Source organism: Panicum virgatum, chromosome 1K (assembly GCF_016808335.1).
Source record: "Panicum virgatum strain AP13 chromosome 1K, P.virgatum_v5, whole genome shotgun sequence".
NCBI classification, from domain to species: Eukaryota; Viridiplantae; Streptophyta; class Magnoliopsida; order Poales; family Poaceae; genus Panicum; species Panicum virgatum.
Window position 1 is genome coordinate 51,759,392 of NC_053136.1, and position 21,200 is coordinate 51,780,591.

Below are 21,200 nucleotides of genomic sequence, written 5' to 3' on the forward strand. Positions count from 1 at the left end.
TGAGTTTGGCTTGGCTTTTGAAGCTTCATGGGCAAGTGCCTGTGAGATGCGGCAATCATAAGCATCGTTTCTCTATTCTTCATCATCAAAAGAAAGAGGAAAATGAAAAATGGAATGGCTCGCCGCATGGTCATTATGTGGTTCGGCGCCGCGCCGCCGGCCACCACCGCCGTTGCCGTAATGCTGCCGTGAGCTCCGACGTGCCGTGACTGTCACGGGGTAGTACCGGGCGGCGCATGTTACACGGCACATACGCATTTCACTGAGCAACTAGTAGTCGGCAACACGGCGGTGCCAATTTATTTGCCACAGTATGTAGAAGCTGGCATGTGCATGGTCAGGTACTGAGAAAGATTGTCCTCTACTACTTAGTACCAGGATCTAGGTACCGTCAGTACTGCAACCGCTGCCCTACAGTTATGGTACTAGTACCATGGAAAGAAGGACATCCGTCTCCAATTGCAGACTTGCAGATGCTGCATGATTTTCTCACTTGTACGGGCGACAGCTGATAGTGTGCGTGTGTGTATCGCTGAATTGGCTTCGAGATTTTAGCTAGAGCCCTGTCATGCGAGGCACGGTATAGTGGACCGTGGTCCCATTGCGCAACGAATCCCAAAGCCGTTTCAGCCGCAAGCGGCTGTTTTTCTTTCAAGTGGTTTCAAATTTTTCCCCCCTTCACTTTTCGTAGTGTTTCTCTAGTTCCTCTCCATAATATGGCAGAGGCTTTGTCCAGGAGAAGACGATCGCATCTCGCGCAGTACAAATCTTATGGCGCAAATCTAGGCAAAGATCATGCACGGCACAAGCACAAGGGTGGAATTTACTAGCCTATAGATGCGTGCCAGCAAGCCTAGCATTGTCCCGCTCTGCACGTACGTCTCATGGATGTTACACCAAAACCGTGCGCGTTTGCCTTTGTTTTTTCCATTGCAGCCTGCAGAGTGCAGAGTAGATCAAGTCAATCATGTACAGCTGTTAAGATCTGGTCTAAATACCCCGCCAAATCAGGGCCTGTTCATATTACGCGCAGGATTGGGTGTATAATACATTAATACTAAGCCGGACTCCTGAAAATTACATATTCTAGTAGAACAAAATGTACTTGGCGGATTGCCTCCTTTCATAATGATGCACTTCAGCATTTGGGCATTGTTCAATTCTCTCCGAGATATACTATGCAACAATACAAAAGTAGTCTTTTGATTGGATCAGCCTAAGCAAAAGCTGCTGGATGATCATTTGAACTACCTACCTTTTTTTTCTTTTTTTTTTAAAAAAAATGTAAACTACATACTAGCTTCAAAGAAAACCCAGTAGTAGATTACTAGTATAGATAAACATAAAAAACTCGGTGAAGACCACATAAAGACCCCAATCTCATCATGCCCGTGATCAACTACCTCAATTAGTCCCCCAAATCCGAATAATTTAGCTAAACACTACACCAACACATGAACAAAGCACCACGCTGATCTCACTGCAGATCTAGACGTGTGCAACCCAGCATCCTACTGCTCACTAATTCACTACCAGCATGGCAACCAGCACGCACAGCATTTTTGTCGACACGTCGGCATCACGACGATACCGTGCAGCTGGGAGCAGTCAGTAGTGCATGTTGGCTTAAGCTTTCCCTGCGTGATGATGCTTGGTTTATTCTAAGCGCAGGCACCAACTGAAAGCTGGAAGCCGCCTGCTTTTTTAACTAACACCTATAAACAGATCACCACTCGCTCCGATCGCTCACACAGAGCATCATGCTTCACAGGCGGAGCCGCACGCTGGGAGGGAGCTCCGACCGAGCGGCGCGCCGGGCTGTCGCGGCGATGAAGGGCGGGCGGAGCAGCAATGGCGCCACCGACCTGCTCGTGTGCTTCCCGTCGCGGGCGCACCTCGCCCTCATGCCGCCCAAGGCCATCTGCAGCCCGGCGCGGCCGTCCGCGTCCGAGCCGGCCAAGCGCCGGCACAGCACCAGCCGGGCGGGGCCGGCGCCGCCTAGCGGGCTCTACAAGTCGGCCACGGCCAGGAACCCGAGCCGCCGCGCCGCCGCGGATGCCCCCGTGGACGAGGAGCCGTCGTCGCCCAAGGTGACGTGCGTGGGGCAGATCAAGGCCCGCCCGGCCAAGCCGCCCAAGGGCCTCGGCGACGGTGGGAAGAAGACCAAGAAGCCCACGTGGCTGCAGGCGCTGGGGATCAAGAAGGACGCCATGGCGCTCTTGGACGCCCTGCACGGCGCCTTCCGGTTCAACGTCGCCGGCTGCTTCGGCAGCTTCCCCGGCGCCGTGGGCGTCGGGTACACATCCGGGGAGGATGACGACGACGAGGAAGGTGAGGAGCGCGCCGAGAACGAAACAGAGCACGGCGCGGCATTGGCCAGGTGGTTCATGGTGCTGGAGGAAGGCAAGAAGGTGCCCGCCAAGAAATTGCAGGGACAAGAACCGCAGCAGAACCAGGAGGGCAAGGAGGAAGATGCGGTACCACCGGCGAACGCGCTGATGCTGATGCGGTGCCGGTCGGCGCCGGCAAAGGGGTTAGCGAGGAGGCTAGAAGCAGAGGACTGTGAGGATGTGAAGATCGCCAAGAAGACTCCAGAGGAAGAGAAGAAGGAGAGCCTGGTGCTCATGACCTACTCACCGGACTTCTTCAAGGTCTCCCTTGACATAGCCAAGGAGACTTGGATCGTCGGCGGTGACGACGCGGTCTTGCGTTGCCGGAGCTGGAAGAGATGATCACAAGGATTGTTCAACAAGGAATGTACGTGCTTTTTTGTTTACCTTTTACTCCTTGCTTGCTTTTTTTTTCTCCCCTCTTCTTTCCTCTTGAGAATTATTACTTTTTGCATAAGGCTCTTGTGAAGGGTTTGATCAGCATACAGCAGAATTGGTTTCGCCAGGGGCCATCATATTGGACTCTATGCAAAACATTCTTGCTCTGTAAATAGTGCTGTAACGTCCCTTGTTAAATGTTACCCAGGTATACTTTACTGGTGATTTGTGAGATTGATAGTAATATATATGATGAGCTTGACAGCTCCTTTCGAGCTAGTAAAGTTTCTCTTTGACATTCAGATAAAATTCTCTTGATGCTTTACTCCTGGCCTAATGATGGACTGGAATCTCCATGATGAACTTTTCAGAATATCTCATTCTTTTTTTTCTTTACGAAACTGAATGCTTTGTTGGCATGCTTCATTGCCTCATTGGAGTGCCTCTATTCAGCTCATATTAGCTGTGAGGATGGCAAGATCAGTTCCTTTTACGCACACAGCCTACTGAGGTGTCGGTCTGTTGGATTTAGCTGGAGCTTTTCAGTTTTGGGCCAACAACTGTTCCCGAATAAGGCCAGCCACGCCCGTTCCAAAAAGAATTGTACTTGCATTAGCCCAACGGCAATCACTGTCAAAACCATCATTTGATGCATGTAAAAACAAATTAATCCGGTCGATTGTCAGAAGAGTTTAGTGTGAGACCCAAGGTTGGTGAGTTTTATTTATCTTCCTTACTGTATTATCTAGAAATTGATAGCTCACTCTCCAAGCCTGCGTGTCTCCTAGCTAGCGCCAGTGGACTGGCGCTTAACTGTCAGCTGATGACTGAGACATCTGATAATTTTGCTGTAGCTAAAGGAGTATGAGATGAAATATGAATTGTGTCTATTTGTCAAATGCATGCATAGTGGCAGATGCAGTGCTGATTGTGGGCAGCAGAAACACTACACACAAGCGATGTGCAGCGAGAGAGGAGGGAGATGGCACATGTTTAGTTCTGCAACTAACAGGAGAGTGTTCCAGGGCTTGCAGAACCGTATGCTGCTGCTTGTGTAGACCAGCTCCTGAAATCCAACCTTGATAGCTTGAAATCGATAAGTGTACCGGGAGTTTGTTCTACTGAGGTGATGTATTGACAAGAATACATGGCAGGCTTGGTGATGTGTCAGTATATGTCTGAAGTATCCTAATTCTGTAAGTTTGCTTGTTTTCATTACTAGTTCAAAGTCAAACAGAAGTTCACTATAATTCAGAACTGAAAGGATCATATTTTTGTATGTGTTTTTAAACAGTGTTAGTCATTCCATTTTGAGAACAACATAATAGGGGGTTTTGTCATATGGCAAAATGCTACATGTGCATTGACCCAGATGCGTGCAGAATTGATAATGTAATTTGTGTGAAGCTGCTTGGGTACCTATGTTTGAGGCGCAATATTACTCGTTTATTGTTTGTTTAGCTATTAGTACTGCGGTAGGGGATCCCAATTTATAATTGTCAGCAGGAGAATAGAATTACCTTGATCACCTCATAAAGCTTTGTATCCAAATGAACTGGTGTCCTGCTTGCAGCATACAACTATGGTGGCTCTGATGCCCAAGACGAGAAATGATGCTGATAGCAAGAACGCTGTTCAAGTGGAGCACTATTTCTGCAAAGAAGGAAATCAGATCAAGCTAAAACAATACTATGTGAATAACAAATGAAATATGCCACATCAATATGAAGCGCACCATCTCAACGATGAACTTTTCAGAAGATCTCGTTTTTCTCCGTGAAATTGAATGCTTTGTTGGCATGGTGCATTGGTTTGCCTCCATTTCAGCTCGTATTAGCTGTGAGGAATGGCAAGATCAGTCCCTTTTACCTACAAACAGAGTAAACACAGGTGTCGGCCAGTCCGATTTAGCTGTATTTTTCATTTATGCACCAACAACTGATCTTGAACAAGATAGGTTCCAAGCAAAATCTGCATTTACCCAATGACAATCACTGTTACGAACTATCAACTTATGGAGTGATGGGGCCAAAATACAAACTAAACGAAACTGATGAATTTTATCCATTGTTATTATTAATTAGAAAAAAGTGACAACCTACTTACTAAGCATGAATTGTTCCTAGAGTCTGTGGACTGTCAAAAATAATCTACTAATATCCTTCAGGTGATACAGTTAAATAATTTGCATGTTCAGCGAAACTGAATATTTCAGGACACTTCATAAGCAATGGTCAAGATGTCTGATAACCTGTCATAGCGAGCAAGCATCCCCATCTGCAGTTGTCAACAGGAGCACGAAATTACCTTGAAAATCTGACAGAGCTTCTTATCCCAACTCCCAAGTGAACTGGTGCCCTGGTGAGCAGCTTCTAGATAAGCTGCAGTGTTGACTTCGATCTATGCTGTAGGACGAACGCTGTTCGACTGGTACACCATCTCTGCGATTGAAGGATTTAGATCCATCGAAATGAACGTTGTTTGAATAATCACAAAGCGTTTCATCAAATCGAATCAAACCTCGGTACGATTTCGAGCTCTACAGAATACTGTAAAATTCAGTGCTCGAGAGCTGCTGGATGGAAGATGCTGCGCCATGGTTGGCCTCCAGGAGGTCCGGCACAGTTGCCGGCTTCGGCCTTCCATCACCTTGATTGGCCGACACGCGCCACCAGCGTCTGGACGCCGCCGTGGCCCGTGGCGGCGGACACGGTATCCTTGGCCCCAAATCACTCCCCCCCCCCCCCCACCCCACCCGGCTGCGCTCCGATATAACCCCATTCAACATCTCCTCCCTCGGCACCTCCTCTTCGGTCCCCAATCATCGGCTACGCACCCGCTTCGTGTCGTCCCCGCCGTCATCGGCATCGGCATCGGCCTCTTCCTCGAGGTAGGCCGTAGGTAGGCTAGGACCTTCGACACGTGCACGAGTTTGCGGAGCTCCTTGGCCCCCTCTACGTAGTACCACCGATTGGCACAAGTCTGAATCCCCTTCCGCCGGCGACGAGGTTTTCATCGCGGTGCCTCCGCTAGATGCACATGCTGGTCTAATTTGCAAAATCCAGGAGGTATTATGACAAATATTTGGATCGAGATTAGTAATAGCGATCCAATTTTGGGGGGTAAGTGTAAAAACTCGAATCGCGATCTAGTTTAGGGGGTGGTGTGTGCAAAATTTCGGACTCGCCGGCTACGGCGGCGGCGAAGTTGGACCCCTCCACGAATGCCGGTAGGTCGGGGATACAGCTTCAGACTTTAGGTCGGGGATCGCGCACAGGCTCTCCAAGGCGCGGGAGCGGGAGAACGGAGCTCGGGGCGCGCTCACGGAGATGGTCACCAATGACGGCGACGGTGAAGAGCCGTATCGCCAAGAGCAACGACGCGCGCAGGCTCAAGAACTGGATCGCCGTGCTCCAGGAAGCGCAGGACGCCGCCGTGTCCGACGGCGCCGACTCCGACTGCTCTCCACAGGTCCGCGACGACAATTCTGATGCCGTGATGCGTGTCTGCCATGATGAACTCTGGTAGGTGTGCCGTGCTGGCGTTGCGAGCCGAGGCACTGCTGAGGCTACAACGGCACGTCGGCACGACGAAGCGGACGCGGTGTTCTGCGGCGCCGGCGCGCCGAGGTTCGGCGTCGAAGCGTCGACCGAGTACTTAGTTCCACCTTATTCGGCCACGCCCACGTCCTCATCGTGCGAGCTCTGGTCCATATGGCTGCAGGAAGAGGAAGGTATGTCTGTCAACAAGACAACAGCCTCGTGTACCGGAGGAAGAATAACAGAGGCATGAGGACTGGCCCGGTGCGTCGGAGATTGGGAAGAATGTGGTACCTTGTCCTGCTGTAAAAAGAAAAAAAATACATACGGCCAGTCGGTCATACGGATCAAGGTTAGGCTTTGTTTTTCAGATATCAAAGTGACTGTTCCAATTGTTGCTCAAAGATTTCGATCTGAAACTGCCAGACGAAAATAAAAGAGAGCAGTTAAACAACGCGTTGCAGTATACAGCATTGTGCCATTGTCAGTTTGTCACCGAAGGCTACAAATTCATGCATGCAGATGTTATCCACATTGTAGTTGCAGCAACGAGGGTCTTGCTCACTGGAAGAGCCACCCGTTTTCCTTTTGAGATGATCATTCCTTTTTAGAGCACAGCCTTCATTATGTTAAGTTTCAGAACCAAACTGAATCTTCAGAAATCCAGGGTATTAGTCATCCACAACACAAGGGCACAACCAAATAAATCAACTTTCTTTTCGCGAGGAACCAAACAAATTCATCCACTAACTATACATCACTTTGGAGCAAGTATTATGTACAGTTCCGTTACTTGATTCTCTTTGTAATTTGGTGTACGGTGAACAAAAAATGCATGCAGATTTGGTATAACAAACTGCTCAGCTGTGCGTGCAAAGTTGTCTTGCCCAAAGACTTGTCCACTCTTCAGACGTTTCGGTTGATTTCTCCGGTAGCCGACAGTATAAAGAAACCTGCATAGGAGAGTAGATTATGTTATGATCAACATGCCAGTGCTTTGTTCTGAAGAAGAGGTAAGCAGGCAAGGTATCTGCCTAATTTTCAAACCACTCCTCATTTGTTTATCTACGCGTGACCATCTAATGGTGCCCTAGCACCTAACTAGTTAAAATTAATAAAGTAGATAAAGAGCACTCGAGTTTGTTAGGACCGACACTTGAATCATTACTCCAAGGAAAACCAGTGTGTAATTGATTCATATTTTTTTCTGTTTAGATGTATAAACATCTGCAGAAGTCTGTTTGGTTGGTAAGTCTTATATTCTGTAGACTGTTTCAAATATTTCCCCCTGTTTAGATGCAGAATCGAATTGCAATGAGAACTGGGCAAGGGTTTCTGTAGTTACATGACGTCAGTGCTGAGGTCTTGCTACTTCACCATTCCTTTGGCTCTTGAGCTTGGCTTCGACCTCAGAGAGAGCCTTCTTGACGTCCTCATTCTCCGGGAGCTCTTGGATCAGCACCTGGTAATCTCTCAAGGACGCTTCCCATCTCTCCAGCTGAACACATGACAACACAAAAAAGACAGTGGCAAGATGAGATCACACGTCTGCTCTCTTGCAATGAGAAACGTTCTGCACACGGGGAGAATTAGGTTGCAGAACCGCAGCAGGACGGCGCACCTTGACGTTGCAGTCGGCCCGGCGGAGCCGCGCCTTGCTGTACGACGGGCGCACGGCAAGCGCGGCGCTGCAGTCCTCGACGGCCTTCTCGTGCCGCCCGAGCTTGGCGTGGCATGCGGCGCGGTTGCAGAGCAGCACGGCGTTGCCGGGCTCCCTGTCGAGGCCCCCGCCGTAGGCGTGGCACGCCTCGGCGAACCTGGCCGCCTTGAAGAGGTCGTTGCCGCGCAGCCGCGCCGCGGCGGCCGCCTTGGCCCGCCTCTGCACGCTCGTGACCTCCCGGTTGCTCGGGTCCAGCTGGCACGCCGTCTGCGCCGTCACCACGGCGTCGTTGAACCTGCCGTGGCGTGGTCACGAGAACCCAAGTGTGTCAGGCGTGCCATTCCTCTTGGTGCGTTCGTGCACGATCTGGCGGTGGAGCGGGAATGAATCGAACAGACAGACCTCCCTGCAGCCATGTCGACCTGAGTTCTCACGATGAGGACGTAGGCATGGCCGAAGGTGCCGAAGAACTTGGTCGACTCGTCGACGCCGAACCTCGGCGCGCCGCCGCCGGTGAGCACCGCGTCCGCTTCGTCGTGCCGCTGTAGCCTTAGCAGCGCCTCGGCTTGCAACGCCAGCACCTGGCGGGGCCAGGAGTTCATCGTGACAGAGGAAACGTGCGTCAGGATGCATGGTGGCGTTCATGCCGCGATGGCACGTGTCGTGGCGGGCGCGCGCGCTGACCTGCGGAGCGCAGTCGGCGCCGTCGGACACGGCGGCCTGCGCTTCCTGGAGCGCCGTGATCCAGTTCTTGAGCCTGCGGGCGTCGCTGCTCTTGGCGATGCGGCTCTTCACCGACTGCGCGCGACAAACGTCGGCGCCCGTCGATTCCTTGGACGATTGCTTGAAGTGGTAGATGGCTCTGTCAGGTTCTCCTAATCTGATCAGCATACAAACAAATTGATGAGTATCATAAACTGTTTGACAGTCCATTAATTCTATTCCATCCGAATCTTTCGATTTTTTTTTAGAAATATCCTATCTGAAGCTAGTGACGGTAAACAATTTCATACATATCTAACCGATTGCTACGATTTTATATGAACTATGAAGTAAATTCAATGGTTGGCATCTGATACCTAGTGACACCCCAAAAAAGTTGCTGAGTAGAGTTTATGAAGCAAAGACTTGTTCTCTGACAGCTTTGAATTAGTGCAATCATGAACTTGAAAAGGAGGTGTAAGCATGCTTGGTGAAGAAGTGATAAGCTATTCAAAGCACCAATCATCAATGTGAATCTTACAAACTGCTAGCATAAACTAAGGCAGATGGCTCTGCTTGACCTGCTGATCCAATGACCTAGAGTACGTTCCCAAGGAGCACATGTAGAATAAAAATTATGGTATGCTCTAATCATCAAGTGGTTGTTATTGCTTATTGCTTATCTTAGGGGCAAAAGCTAGTGGCATCCTAAAACAAAAGGGGATGGTGATGCAGAAGTAGATACTCCATTACCTACTTCATTTTAGTTAATAAGTATTAATGCATGGCTGGGTGTTACAAATTGCGATTCACATGAGTATTTTTAATAAGGCCAGTGCACTGCGTAAAGTCCACATTTTCACATTAGCAACCTTCGTCCAGTAGTGCTAATGTGGCTTTTTTGTTGTCATGAACAATTAATATACTATACAAACAATATTAACACCGACCGCAGTTCGTTTTAAGATAATTAACACGCAAGGTCAAACTATGCAATACAAAAAAATATATGAGTGCGTCATATAAATCGCCCTGATGGAACGTTCGAACGTGCGTGGTTGAGTTCAACAACCAATGCTCGCCAAAGAAAAGGAGAAATAAAAGAAATGCAGGCATCTGCTACGCAGAGACTAGATCGCCTGGTACTTCAAATCAGATTCCCCAGTTCAATAATGTTGTAGCAGCATTAAATACTTAACCGAGCTGTTTCAAAGAAAATACCTGATGCTAATACAAAATCGTATGCAAGAATTATCAGATAAAAATAGGCATGATGCATGCACTGTCATGATACAAATTTGGTGATGAACAATTCAACCCATCTTAAGGACCAGTGAGGGAAATGAATGACGAAATGATCTCTAACGCGTTTGATCCGAAAATCGACAGGATGTCCGACGTACCTGAGATACAAGCCGCCAAGCCGGTGGTGAGCGCGCTCGTAGGACGGATCGATCCGGACAGCCTCCTTGCAGTCGCCGACGGCCTCGATGAGCCGCCCGAGCGCGGCGAGGGCGGCCGCCTTGTTGCTCCAGTACGCCGGCCGCCTCGCGTCCATCATGATGGCCTGGTCGTAGAGCGCCACCGCCTCCGTGTAATGCCCCTGCCGGTATTCCTCGTTGCCCATCTCCTTGAGCTTCTCGGGGTCCGTGCGGTGCGACAGCGCCCGGCACAGGTCGCCCCCCGCCGGCTTGGCCTCCTTGACAATGTTGCCCATGCCCGAGAACGCGTACCCGTTGGGCGCCTTCCGCTCATTGGCCATCTTCGCGCCGCGCTCCACCGAGCTGCGCGCCGACGCGCCGCCGGCGCCGGCGTTGAGGTTGCCGAGGTTGCGGTGCAGCATCATGTTGCCGGAGGTGGCGCGCACCAGCTGCGTGGTGCCCTTGACCCTCTGGTGGTCGAGGATCATCTTGTCGAGCTCCGCGGCCATGCCGGTGTACTCCGACGCCGGCTCCGCCGAGGCCCTCGCTCCGCCGACGCCGTTCGCCGCCTTGGCGACGGGCCTGCCCCTTTCGTTCGCCGGCGGCGCGGCGCGGGCCCCGGCGCCGTTCTGCGCCGGCACGGGAAGGGTGCTATGCCGGCGCACGAGGGAGGAGTCGTGGCTGACGGCGGGCTTCCGGCGCGCCGGGATCGCCTGCGCGGCCGGAGCCGCTGTGGCCTCGTTCTCGGTCTCGGCGTCGGAGGCGGCGGGCGAGGTGCCGTTGGTCCGGTGGAGGGAGGTCATGGAGGCGGTCCGGCGGCGGCGGAACATGCCGCTGTAGATGCCGAACATGGCGCAGCCGGTGGGCGGGTCGCGCGACTCCGTCATGGCGACGGTGGCGACGTTCACGGCCGCGCGCCCCCGCGGTCGTTCCCGTCGTGCGCGCGTGGGGAAGGCGAGGGAGGGGAAGGCCAAAGATGGGAAGGGGAGGGGTGTGCTGGGCTGGTGGCCGTTGGCTCCTGGCTGGCAACGAACGAACGATGACGGGTTCCGGACTCGGGGGTGGGAATGTGGGAAGCACGGGGGTTTTAATCTCAAGATATTACAAGAAACCCCCTAGTGTTTTTTTCTGGCGCTGGTGGCGCGTGGGCCCCTGTAAGCAGGTTCTCAGTTTCTTCTTCAATTTTCAATCTTTTTTTGGGTCTCTTCTTTTTTTTTTGGAGTAGTCGTCTTCATTCATCGCCATGGAGCCATGGAGGCATGGACCATTGGGTTGGTTGGTTAGGGCATTCATATTGTGAATGGCTTGGGGTTAGGTCAAACGTCTAGTTTTTAGTTATTGTGGCATTCGATTTGGACCGTATTTGCAATATCATCGTTTTTGTGTTCAAACAAAGAAGCACGCCGCAATGAAGAAGCGCTAGGCAAAGCAGGAGGTCACTACCACTACCAGATGGTGGCCAATAATAGTGTGGGCAACTTTGAGTACGTGCGCGTAGGTTAAGCACGAACCATTTGACCAATGAGAGAATGTTCAGGAGCCATACTACCTGCTGTTGGAAATAGGCAGGGAGGCAGCTGTCTCTTTGTCAGAAGTTTTCTTTTTCGTTTAGTTTAGTTTCTGCGTGTTCAGAGTCCACCGTGAATCAGGGTCTCTCCTTTTATTCTTTTTTGGAAAGGTGTAGCCAGCTACCACGTTCTTCCTTGCTAGCTAGCTACCCATCAATCGTCTGATTACAAGATCCAATATTCCAATACTGAAAGACATACCACGATCAACCTGCCTACCTAGCTGATTGAAGAGATACCACGATCATATTGTCAAATAATCCTCGTTTCCTCGTTTATTAGGCCTCTTTGTTTTTGATGAAATCTGAATCCATCACCAGCTAAAACGACGACAACAACTTTGGCAGCAGCATGGTCTGCACGTATGAATAGCTAGCACACGCGCAAGCTGGACGACCGAACTGGTGCCGGCCGAAGCGCGCTGACTGACTCGACGGCACGTCACACATTCCTGGTCGGGCATGTAGGTTTGGTGTACCCCGGCCCCTCCATTATTGTCTGTTCATGCACCGACCCGGCCGGCCCAAAACGTGTTGGACGTGCCAGACACATGGGCACAGCTTTCCCGAATCAGGCGCGCATGATACATGCTCATATCGCTTAATTAATTTGTTCTAAACTAAGTACTATCTAGTACGAGCACATTTTTTTACGAAAGGGAAGATATATTAAAAATAGATATCAGCACAGTACACCCTCCCTTTTACAAACTGGCCCCCAAAGAAAAAAAAATTACAAATGAGTCCTCCGGACGCATCGTCATCTTCCTCCTCTCCGGTCTCCAGTTCGCCGTCGCTACCACCGCATCGGTCCAGATCCACCTCCCCTCCCGGCATGGGACTCCAAGCATTGGAAGCGCCACATGAGACATCGCCCAGAACTCCACCAAGCGAATCAAATTCGATGAACGAGTATCGGCCATCACCTTGACCGAAAGGGGGAGGAAGAAGAAATCCGCCGTCGCCAGCCAGAAGACCAGCGACCGGAAGAGAAGTCCACCGCCACCAAGGAACCCAGCAACGGAGACAAGCCACATACCCAGAGGGATGACTGGAGCTCCCACCCTTTCACAAAAGACCAGGAGATACAAACTCACGCTGTCGTCGCCGGAGCCGGAGAAGAAACAACGGAGACACCAAAAGCTCCATGGACCGCCAACGAAGAGGAAGAAGCAAGTGTCGCCGACGCACCTGCCAGCTCCACCATGGCCTTCAACTCCACCGGCGCCCCAGAGCAGCAAAAGAAGCAGCGCACATCGCAGAGGCGCCACTCCACCCTAACCCTAACCCTAGCAGCTAACTAAGCTAAGACAGAGAAACTATACAAGCCCACCGGCCGATTGAGCTTCCCCTCCCTCTCCGGCGCCGACGAGGACGCCGGAGAGGAGGGGGAAGCGGCGAATCGAGACCGGGGCACCGAAATCGCCCATCGCCTGAGCTCCTGACTGTAGCAAGGGGAAGGGACGGGGAAACGGGAAAGTGGCCTTGGTAGTCATTGTTAGTACGAGCACATTTCTAATACTACTTTCCGTTTACCCTCGTCTCGCCGTATTCCGGACGACCGGCTTTAGCTACCAAATCTGATCCCAGCGTGTTCATCAATCATCATGAACGGCTATCATTAGTTGGGAACAGCGACGTCCGATCAAACGGGCCGTGTCGTGTGTGGGTACCCGCACGTGCGCGTACACGTCTACGCGGGCATGTCGCTGGGAATAGTGACGGACGTAGGATTGGAACTTAGGGTATGCCATGTCAAAACTTCAACATATAATTCGGTATTCGGTATTCGGTATAATTTAAAAAAATCGATACACAACAAAAAATTTCACGAGCAATTCGGTATATAAGCACTTAGATTCAATACTTACATAGATTACAATATAAGTAGTAGAAGCACACTAAGTCCTAAAAAAACATAAAATAAGTTTACAAACCTATAATAGTTCAAAGAAATTACCTAATTTCTTCTTATCAGGCTTACGCTTCTTAACTATTAAGTTGTATGCATCAATCAATTCAACTCAAAAGATTAAATTGATGGGAAGAGGTGGGCAATTCACTTATACTTTAACACTCTCCCTCGCGTGTAGGCTCTGCTATGCCTCAAACGTGAAAATAAGAGTCGGTTGCAATTATTTTATTTAATCGCACCTACTGAGGTTCGAACTCGAGACTGTCAGACCCAGGCAGCGGGACTGCTCACAGACGTGGAATATTATAGAGTAAGGAATAGCACATGAATACACCTTACCTCTCTTATAACTACTCGTACGGCAGTAGGACTAGTTGATGTACATGGAAACTACTTGACCTCGTTGTAGTAGGACTCTAGTAGTACTCGGCTAGTACTTTCTATATAACCCTGTCCTCGCAGACTATATAAGAGCGGGCAGGGATCCTTCCAAAACATCTCAACACCTAAGACAATACAAACGACCACACAGAATGTATGGTATGACGGTCTGAACCTGTCTAAATTTTTGTGTTCCTTGCACCATCGCGTTCTGATATCGACGAGTCCGTGCCTACAAACAATCTCCTCAAAATATACCTCGGAGAGCTTGGCAGTAAAACACCGATAGAGACCTCTGGCCCGGCCTACCATATTGAGTTGCATGTACCAACCAATTCAACCCAAAACCTTAAGCTGATGGGAAGAGGTGGACAATTCATTTATGCTTCAACATTAAAGTCCATGAAGTATTAATTATATCATCTTCATCCACTCGAAGAAGATATCTCGCTTGATGAATGTGTGTAGACAATCATCCAAAAGACTATCTCTCATCTTATTTCTTAGCTTAATTTTTGCTAAAATCAATGACCAATTATAAAAGATTATAAACCATATCATAAATCTTATTTATCTCAATTTGAACTAGCTTAACTGAGAGATAATCATGATTGGTCAGACATTTGAAGTTGTTCCCATGTCTACTATCACCAATATAATTGTTAAGTTGTAATTTGAATTTTATCAAATCTAAATTAAAGAAGTCATTAGAGTAAAAGAAGGCTGACTTAGGGTATGTCACGTCATACCCTGGCCACCCTTTGGGTCCGCCAGTGGCCAGGAAACAGAGCAAGCGCGTCTAGACAGGTGCCCGATACCGACCAGGTTCGTCTCTGCCGTGCCGTGGCCAACCGTCCACGCAGAGGGTTGTTGGGCCCTGCAGGCTTTGCAGCGTGCCATTGATCTCTCATCTCTGCTGTGCCGTCCGAAGGATAAAAGTGGCATAATACTGTTTAGTTGTTGATGTGCTAATATAATGATCCTTCAGGGATCAAAGAATTTTGATTTTGTGAGATTCGCACATGAAGATAGGGATTTCAATAGAGAGACCCATTATCTTGCTAAGCATGCTTGTCAATTTGGAGCAGGCCGACATGTGTGACTTAGCTCCCCTCCTGTATACATGGATGTAAACGTTTTACATTAAAGAAATAAAATGCCTATCTCCCTCTAAAAAAACAAATTATTAATTATTATAGGCTTCAGATGTGCCGTCCCCGTCATCTGCAGGCGACCTTTGAGAATAATAATAAAAAACTAGACCATACCAGGTGGTTTGGGAGTCCAAATCGCCGTGTCTGTCGAGCTGCTGTGTACCGTACAACGAATGTTAGTTCTACGTACTGATACCGAGCCTGGCCGCACAATGGTGTAGCTGTACCTCATCACCCTCTGAACCGTATGAGATGACATTGATCATGCGGAGGCAATTATATACAAGAAAAGAACAAGGCCACAAACATGATATCACTACAAGAAAATAGCTCATTCGTCCCCAACTGTTAGTACCGGTCATGCTTTGGTCCGTACTAAAGTTGCCTCGACGCCACTTTAGTACCGGGTCCAATTTTGAAAGCCCCCAGAACTAATTTAGTACCGAGTCAAACCACCGGCCGGTACTAAGTGTGGCATTTTAGTACCGGTTGGTGTTACCGACTGGTACTAAAATGGCGCGGACATTTAATACCGGCCGTTAACACCGACCGGTACTAGAATGCGACATTTAGTACCGGCCGGTGGCTTGGCCCAGTACTAAATGGTCCTCCACGGGTTGGTTCAAAAGGAAAGCATCTCACACATTAGTCACATGTGATGCATAGTGGGGATAGCAAGGAAGCAATGCGTGAGGTTGGAGGTCATGGGTTCGAATCATCATGTTTTGGGAGTTAGCAATATTTTTTTTATTTTTCTGGATGGCACGTTTAGTACCGGTTGCTGCGAGCGATACCAAACAGTCCCCCAGTTAATACCGGCCAGGCGGTACCGGTCAGCCCAACCGGTACTAATCTTGCCATCCCAGTACTAAGCATATTTCTAGCAGTGTATATTGATAGACAATTAGGCATGACCATGTCACGTGTTGTTTGAATAAATTCTTGTTCTTTATTACTAACTTACTGTTTTCAGATCATATCGTGGGACTAAACTAATCCCAATGGAGTGTTTCATATTATTGTTTTCGAGGTAGCCACATAAGCAACAAAGAAATAAAAGTGTTTGAAACTATCTCTGCAATGGATAATTTCATAGTGCAGTTTGATAGGCTCCAAATAGCATTTAATTTTATGACTCAATAAGAGTCGTTGGTATCTGTGTAGGTTTTATCTAGATGAAACTAGTTTCATCTCTCTCTTGTTATATTTGATGCCATGTCATAAAAAAATCCTATATGACATGCTAATTAATAAAAATGCTCCGCAAAACTTCCCGCTAGAAATAGCCTTATAACCTGCCTTGCGAAAATTAAACCATACTAATTTATCAGCCAATGGTCTGACGTGGGGTTTGCAGAATAATGTTGTCCAAGGTGGAATGACAAAGTTTACAGTTTAGTACAACTAGTCTATCAACCCGTGAACTTACGTGATAATTAGAATTAACATAAAAGTAATATTTATACATAATAATTATAATTATTTATCTCACGCTCTCTTTCACCTATTAAATATTCTAACATATACTCTAAAATATGTATTTATTGTTATCTAGTTCCAATAGATTTTATTTTGCATCACAACTCTATATGTATTTGATATATATTTAATTGAACTAGCTATTTATTTGCTAAATGGTATCTTATATCTTTTTTTTTACAAAGGTATCTTATATATTTCCTCGTATGTGAACAGGTTCGCCCAATTGGTCAGCGATCAATCTTGCGCATAAAAGGTCTCTAACCACTATTATGCCGGGCCGTTCATTTCGCAACTTGTTTGAGGCCTGTGCGGCCCACAAATACAGGCCCACTTTAAATTGTGCTGCAAACTTAAGCCTAGAAAACACAAATAGATGGCCCACTTTGAGGAATTCACTTTGTTTTCTTTTTCTTTCGCCTTGTACTTTTGTCGGCTAAGTAGCAACGGAAGTACAGAAAACACCCAATAGCAGTGGCGGAGCCACCACTAGCGCGAGCCCGGGCGGCCGCCCTATGTGCTTCTAAATGAGATCTAGAGCATACTGTTAACAACAAAGGTAGCGGAGAACAAGAAATAGGATGGATCTGAGGAATATAAGAAGAACAGAGGATAACAAGGAATTAACTTTTCAAAGGACAAATTACTTGAATAAAGAGTAAGAGTTCATATAAGTTGTTCGATACTCCTCGTATGCACTCAGTATTTTAACCAGCGACTCTCTTACATTTATATGGGTTGGGCTTGATACGTGCGCGCAGGCACATCTAGCGAACCCATTCGCTGCCACCAAAACTAACACTAGGCTTTCTGGTGGGGCTGTCCATAGTAGTAGAAGCTTCCTCCGGTTCGTGGGTGCTGACAATATCCCCCCGTTCTCAACTCCGACCGGGGCTCATGACGGTGCGATGGCGCCCCCCTCCCCCAAACGTGAGGACGACGGTCATCTACTGCCAAGAGTTGCGAGACTCAGATTGGGCCAATGGAGCACTGCACGAGAGGACTTCGTGATCTCGTGGGGCGTCCGGTCAAGTGGGCTGTAGCCTCTTAAGAGGTTCAGCCTAGCCCCAGCCCAACGATGCGTCTTCTTGCCACCAGACGCCGCTGGCGACTTTGGCAGTTCACCATCCACTCCCCTACCTGCAGTCCCGTTCAGGCACTCACGCCGATGCATTATTGTCGTTGCACGATAGCGCTCCGCGTCCGTCCGTCAGTCCATCCTGCAACCCCAACTCGACACCCGCCAGCCGCGTCAGCGGATCCCATGCACCGCTGCCGCGGGCGCTTGCAACCGGGCAGCAATCTTCGGTGCATCACTTTGGCCGTGCGAAAATTTTGATGTTGAACTCCGCCCTAGGTCATTTTTTGGGCTGGCTTCGCCACTGCCCAATAGAGTATACTTGTACAGATCGTGACATCACAAATCCATGTGGTCGTACAGGAAAGTCACCACTGAACCTTAGTGTAAAACAACTACGCTTAGCCGCCGTTAACTACGGTGTAAAACAACTACGCTTAGCCGTCGTTAACTAGGGTGGTGTTGGATCCAAAACTTTAGCCCACTTACGGGAAATATTAGGCGCCAACGAGCTTCATGGTAGAAAGGTGAAAATCTTTTTAAAAGTATAGATGCAAGTATTCAAAAAAATTTAAATGATGCACATCCACATTACATCATTAGAGTACTTTATGGTAAAAGTTGAGATACAAAACTATTTTAAAAAAATTATATAAAAGTAACAAATTCGATATACAAATGCCTCATCACTTTGAGTTTGTCACTTTTGTTTGATTTTTTTCTAAATTGAGTTTGCATCCCAACTTTTGATACAAAGTACATCTAAGAATGCACTATGCGTGTGCATCGTTTGAGTTTTTTTTATATATGAAACTATGGTTTTAAGGAGTTTTCATCATTTCGCCGAGAAGGCGGTTTATTAGCGTTTGATTAGTTCTTACTAGCTCATATTTAGCTTCATTAGGATATCTAGAGCTAAACTTATATCAACATCCTAATGTGGCCACATTTGTTCTTATCTTAATTTCGGATCTCCCGGTTCCTCAAAGTGGAGCAAACAATAAAGCGCATGACGCTCCCACGAGGCCACGAGGCGCCAAGTACACGAACACTTTTCATAAAAAAAGTACACGAACACTTGCTTCCTCAAAAAGCAGGCTGCCCACGCTCCACGTGCACCGCTCCCGCTCGACGTGCACTTCTTCCTCTCTCGCTCGCCCGTGTGTATATATTTTTTCTTTTTGAAAGAAAGCCGCAAAAGTTTTGCTGTTCTTGTATTAATATAGTAGACTGAGAACAAAACAAACGGCCTAAGTCGAAAAAGAGAGAAACAAAGTTGAGCCCTAGCCTATTCTCTCGCTCGCCCGTGTGTATAGGGTTGTTTAAGTCCAATTGATAATATCTAATATCTAGAAATGCTAAATTTTAGCACTAGTTCATCAAATAGGAGTGCTAATGTGGCAGGCTAAATTTTAGCTAAAAGTAAAAAAACTAAGATATAACTGCTAATAGATGCTAAAGTTTAGTACTAAGACCATCTCAGCCCTCCTAGTAGGATGGTGTCCATAGTATTAATGAGGCTGCCACATAAGTAATTTAGTGATATGATAAGAGAGTTAATAAGGGAAAGATAGATACGATTTCTCATGCAAGACACCATGTCTACACAAGAACCAAGAAAGAGAGAAGAATGATAGGGTAAGGCAAGGAGAAAAAAAGAGAGGGGGTTAGATGAGATTTATTTTCTTCGTTTATCATAGAAACTATGCATTGGGGAGATAGTGTATATAGGCAGTTTCTTACTCTCTTTTTTTCTTTTAGACACCACCTATAGACACCATTGGTTGGGGATGGCCCAACTCAACTCAGGATGCAAGTGGATGGCTTGATATTTAGTTAATCCAAAAACTGATCCACACTGTCCACTTAATTATTTTTTGGGTTTTGGGTTGGCTTGACCCAAAATAATTCTAAAACCAGTATCAGTAGCTATAGTGTACTTGATAAATGCACAAAAGGCATAGCTGCATCTGCTTCCAAGTGAACGCTGTAGCAGGGCATGTTGCTGCTGGGTGAACGTTGTTGCTGCCGATTGAATAAACAAGCCTGCAAGCACGACATCACGGATGCCGCTAGGTGAACGGGTCTGACAGCAGCCTTGATCGAGGAAGGACGCTGCTGGGCATAAAGAAGAGTGGATGGCGCGCGGTACCTTGAGTACGGATGAGGGTTGAGGTCAATGCAACGACGGGCGGCGGGGACCCGGCCTGTGCGATCGGGCGGCGCGGACACAGCGCGATTTGGTGGCGCGAGCGAGGTACGTCTCGCCGTTGAGGAGGAAGATGATGGATCTCCACCAGCTCCTTCCAGCTACCGGCCTCACCTCCGAGCCGCCGCTGCGCCGGCGTGGGAGGTGCGAGTGTCATTGGCCGCGCCCCGGCCGGTGCGAGTGTCATTAGACGAGAGAGCACGGATAGGGCCACACCGGAGAAAGCCATGGACCATGGTGGCGCTCGGAATCGATTAGAGGAGGGCAGGACGTGTGTGTGGGGGGGGGGGGGGGGGGGCAACAAAAAGGCTTACGTTTCTCTTTTTTTTTGGTAACCAGTTAGTATTGCACCATATTACTTTTGAGTTGTCTCTACAGGGCTTTTAGGCCCCTACTAATAATTGTGGATTGGGTTTTGGGGTCAGTGGGTTGACCTAGAAATTCTACATGACGATACTCAACTTTTGCACATTCAAAACATATCCTAGAGACGTGAGAACTTTGCACACCATCACACACCTTTGCCGAAATCGGCAGCACACGTGCCCCATATTTTTCAGGCGCGTGCGGCGCGTGTCTATGCTTATCGCCGTGGCTAGCAGTGTCAAGAGCCCAGCACCCCGGTTAGTTACACAGTGACACCGACACCGCGTGCATCTTGTGACATGCATGGTCACTCACGGACGGACGGCTCGCCGGTCGCGCTCGGACCCGCCGTCCTCCCGCCCGCGCTGTCCCGCAGACTGTGGCGTGGCGGTTAGGAGTTGTTTCAGCAGATCAGCACAGCAAATCAGCACAGGTGCTAAGATTTTTTTAGTAAGAATAATTACACTCACATGCGCCCACACACAGCTGGAAATTAAAAAAATCCTTAGACCCGATACGTTACGATACGATTATATTCTCCCGATATAAAGATTCCGCCGTGCGTCACGCGCTGGTTAGTTGACCCGGTTTTGACATGGCCGGCCGTACGTAGGGGTGGTAATGGGCCATGACCCTAATGGCTTCTTCACAGCCCAATAAAGCGCTTAAAATTTTAAAATTTTTAGTTCAAAAATACATATGTTTAGAGCCCGGCCCTTTTAGGGCCCGATTCTTAGATTTTCTAGTTCAAAATGTTGGGCCCTTTACCACCCCTGGCCGTACGTGGAGTCCCCCCCAAGTTTCGGGTGAACGCGACCGCATTGTATTGTACGTATCCGCCGGCGACGATCGACCGCGGATTCTTGGATCCGCCGAGAAGAGGACCGGCGAGCCCTCTTCGCCTTCCCTTGTCACGGAGGTTCCAAGCGGCAAGAAACCGAGACTGAAGGAGGCACTGCCG

General features: G+C 48.6%; 2 protein-coding genes and 1 long non-coding RNA gene across 3 annotated transcripts; 1 reads left to right on the forward strand and 2 right to left on the reverse strand.

The window, feature by feature from the left end:
- Positions 1-613: 613 nt before the first annotated feature.
- Positions 614-5,501, reverse strand: LOC120642121. The gene is made up of 5 exons (XR_005662500.1): positions 5,289-5,501; positions 5,076-5,209; positions 4,504-4,637; positions 4,289-4,421; positions 614-937 (listed from the first exon to the last, which is right to left on the reverse strand). It is a non-coding gene; the product is annotated as an uncharacterized LOC120642121 (long non-coding RNA).
- On the forward strand, positions 1,573-3,047 carry LOC120642112. Its single transcript, XM_039918519.1, has one exon. The coding sequence runs from the start codon at positions 1,761-1,763 to the stop codon at positions 2,730-2,732; it is 972 nt and encodes a 323-aa protein (XP_039774453.1). The 5' UTR covers positions 1,573-1,760; the 3' UTR covers positions 2,733-3,047.
- A 1,435-nt stretch (positions 5,502-6,936) lies between the features above and the next one.
- LOC120642126 (inactive TPR repeat-containing thioredoxin TTL3-like) lies at positions 6,937-11,190 on the reverse strand. Its single transcript, XM_039918539.1, has 6 exons — positions 10,073-11,190; positions 8,652-8,847; positions 8,370-8,548; positions 7,929-8,262; positions 7,653-7,805; positions 6,937-7,260 (listed from the first exon to the last, which is right to left on the reverse strand). The coding sequence occupies exons 1-5, from the start codon at positions 10,975-10,977 to the stop codon at positions 7,659-7,661; spliced, it is 1,761 nt and encodes a 586-aa protein (XP_039774473.1). The 5' UTR covers positions 10,978-11,190; the 3' UTR covers positions 6,937-7,260; positions 7,653-7,658.
- Positions 11,191-21,200: the final 10,010 nt, after the last annotated feature.

Coding starts and splice junctions, on each gene's coding strand:
- LOC120642112 (XM_039918519.1), top strand. CDS start 1,761: ATGCTTCACAGGCGGAGCCGCACGCTGGGAGGGAGCTCCGACCGAGCG.
- LOC120642126 (XM_039918539.1), bottom strand. CDS start 10,977: ATGACGGAGTCGCGCGACCCGCCCACCGGCTGCGCCATGTTCGGCATC. Junction 8,848..10,072: donor CTTGGCGGCTTGTATCTCAG/GTACGTCGGACA, acceptor TATGCTGATCAG/ATTAGGAGAACCTGACAGAG. Junction 7,806..7,928: donor GGGCCGACTGCAACGTCAAG/GTGCGCCGTCCT, acceptor TCATGTGTTCAG/CTGGAGAGATGGGAAGCGTC.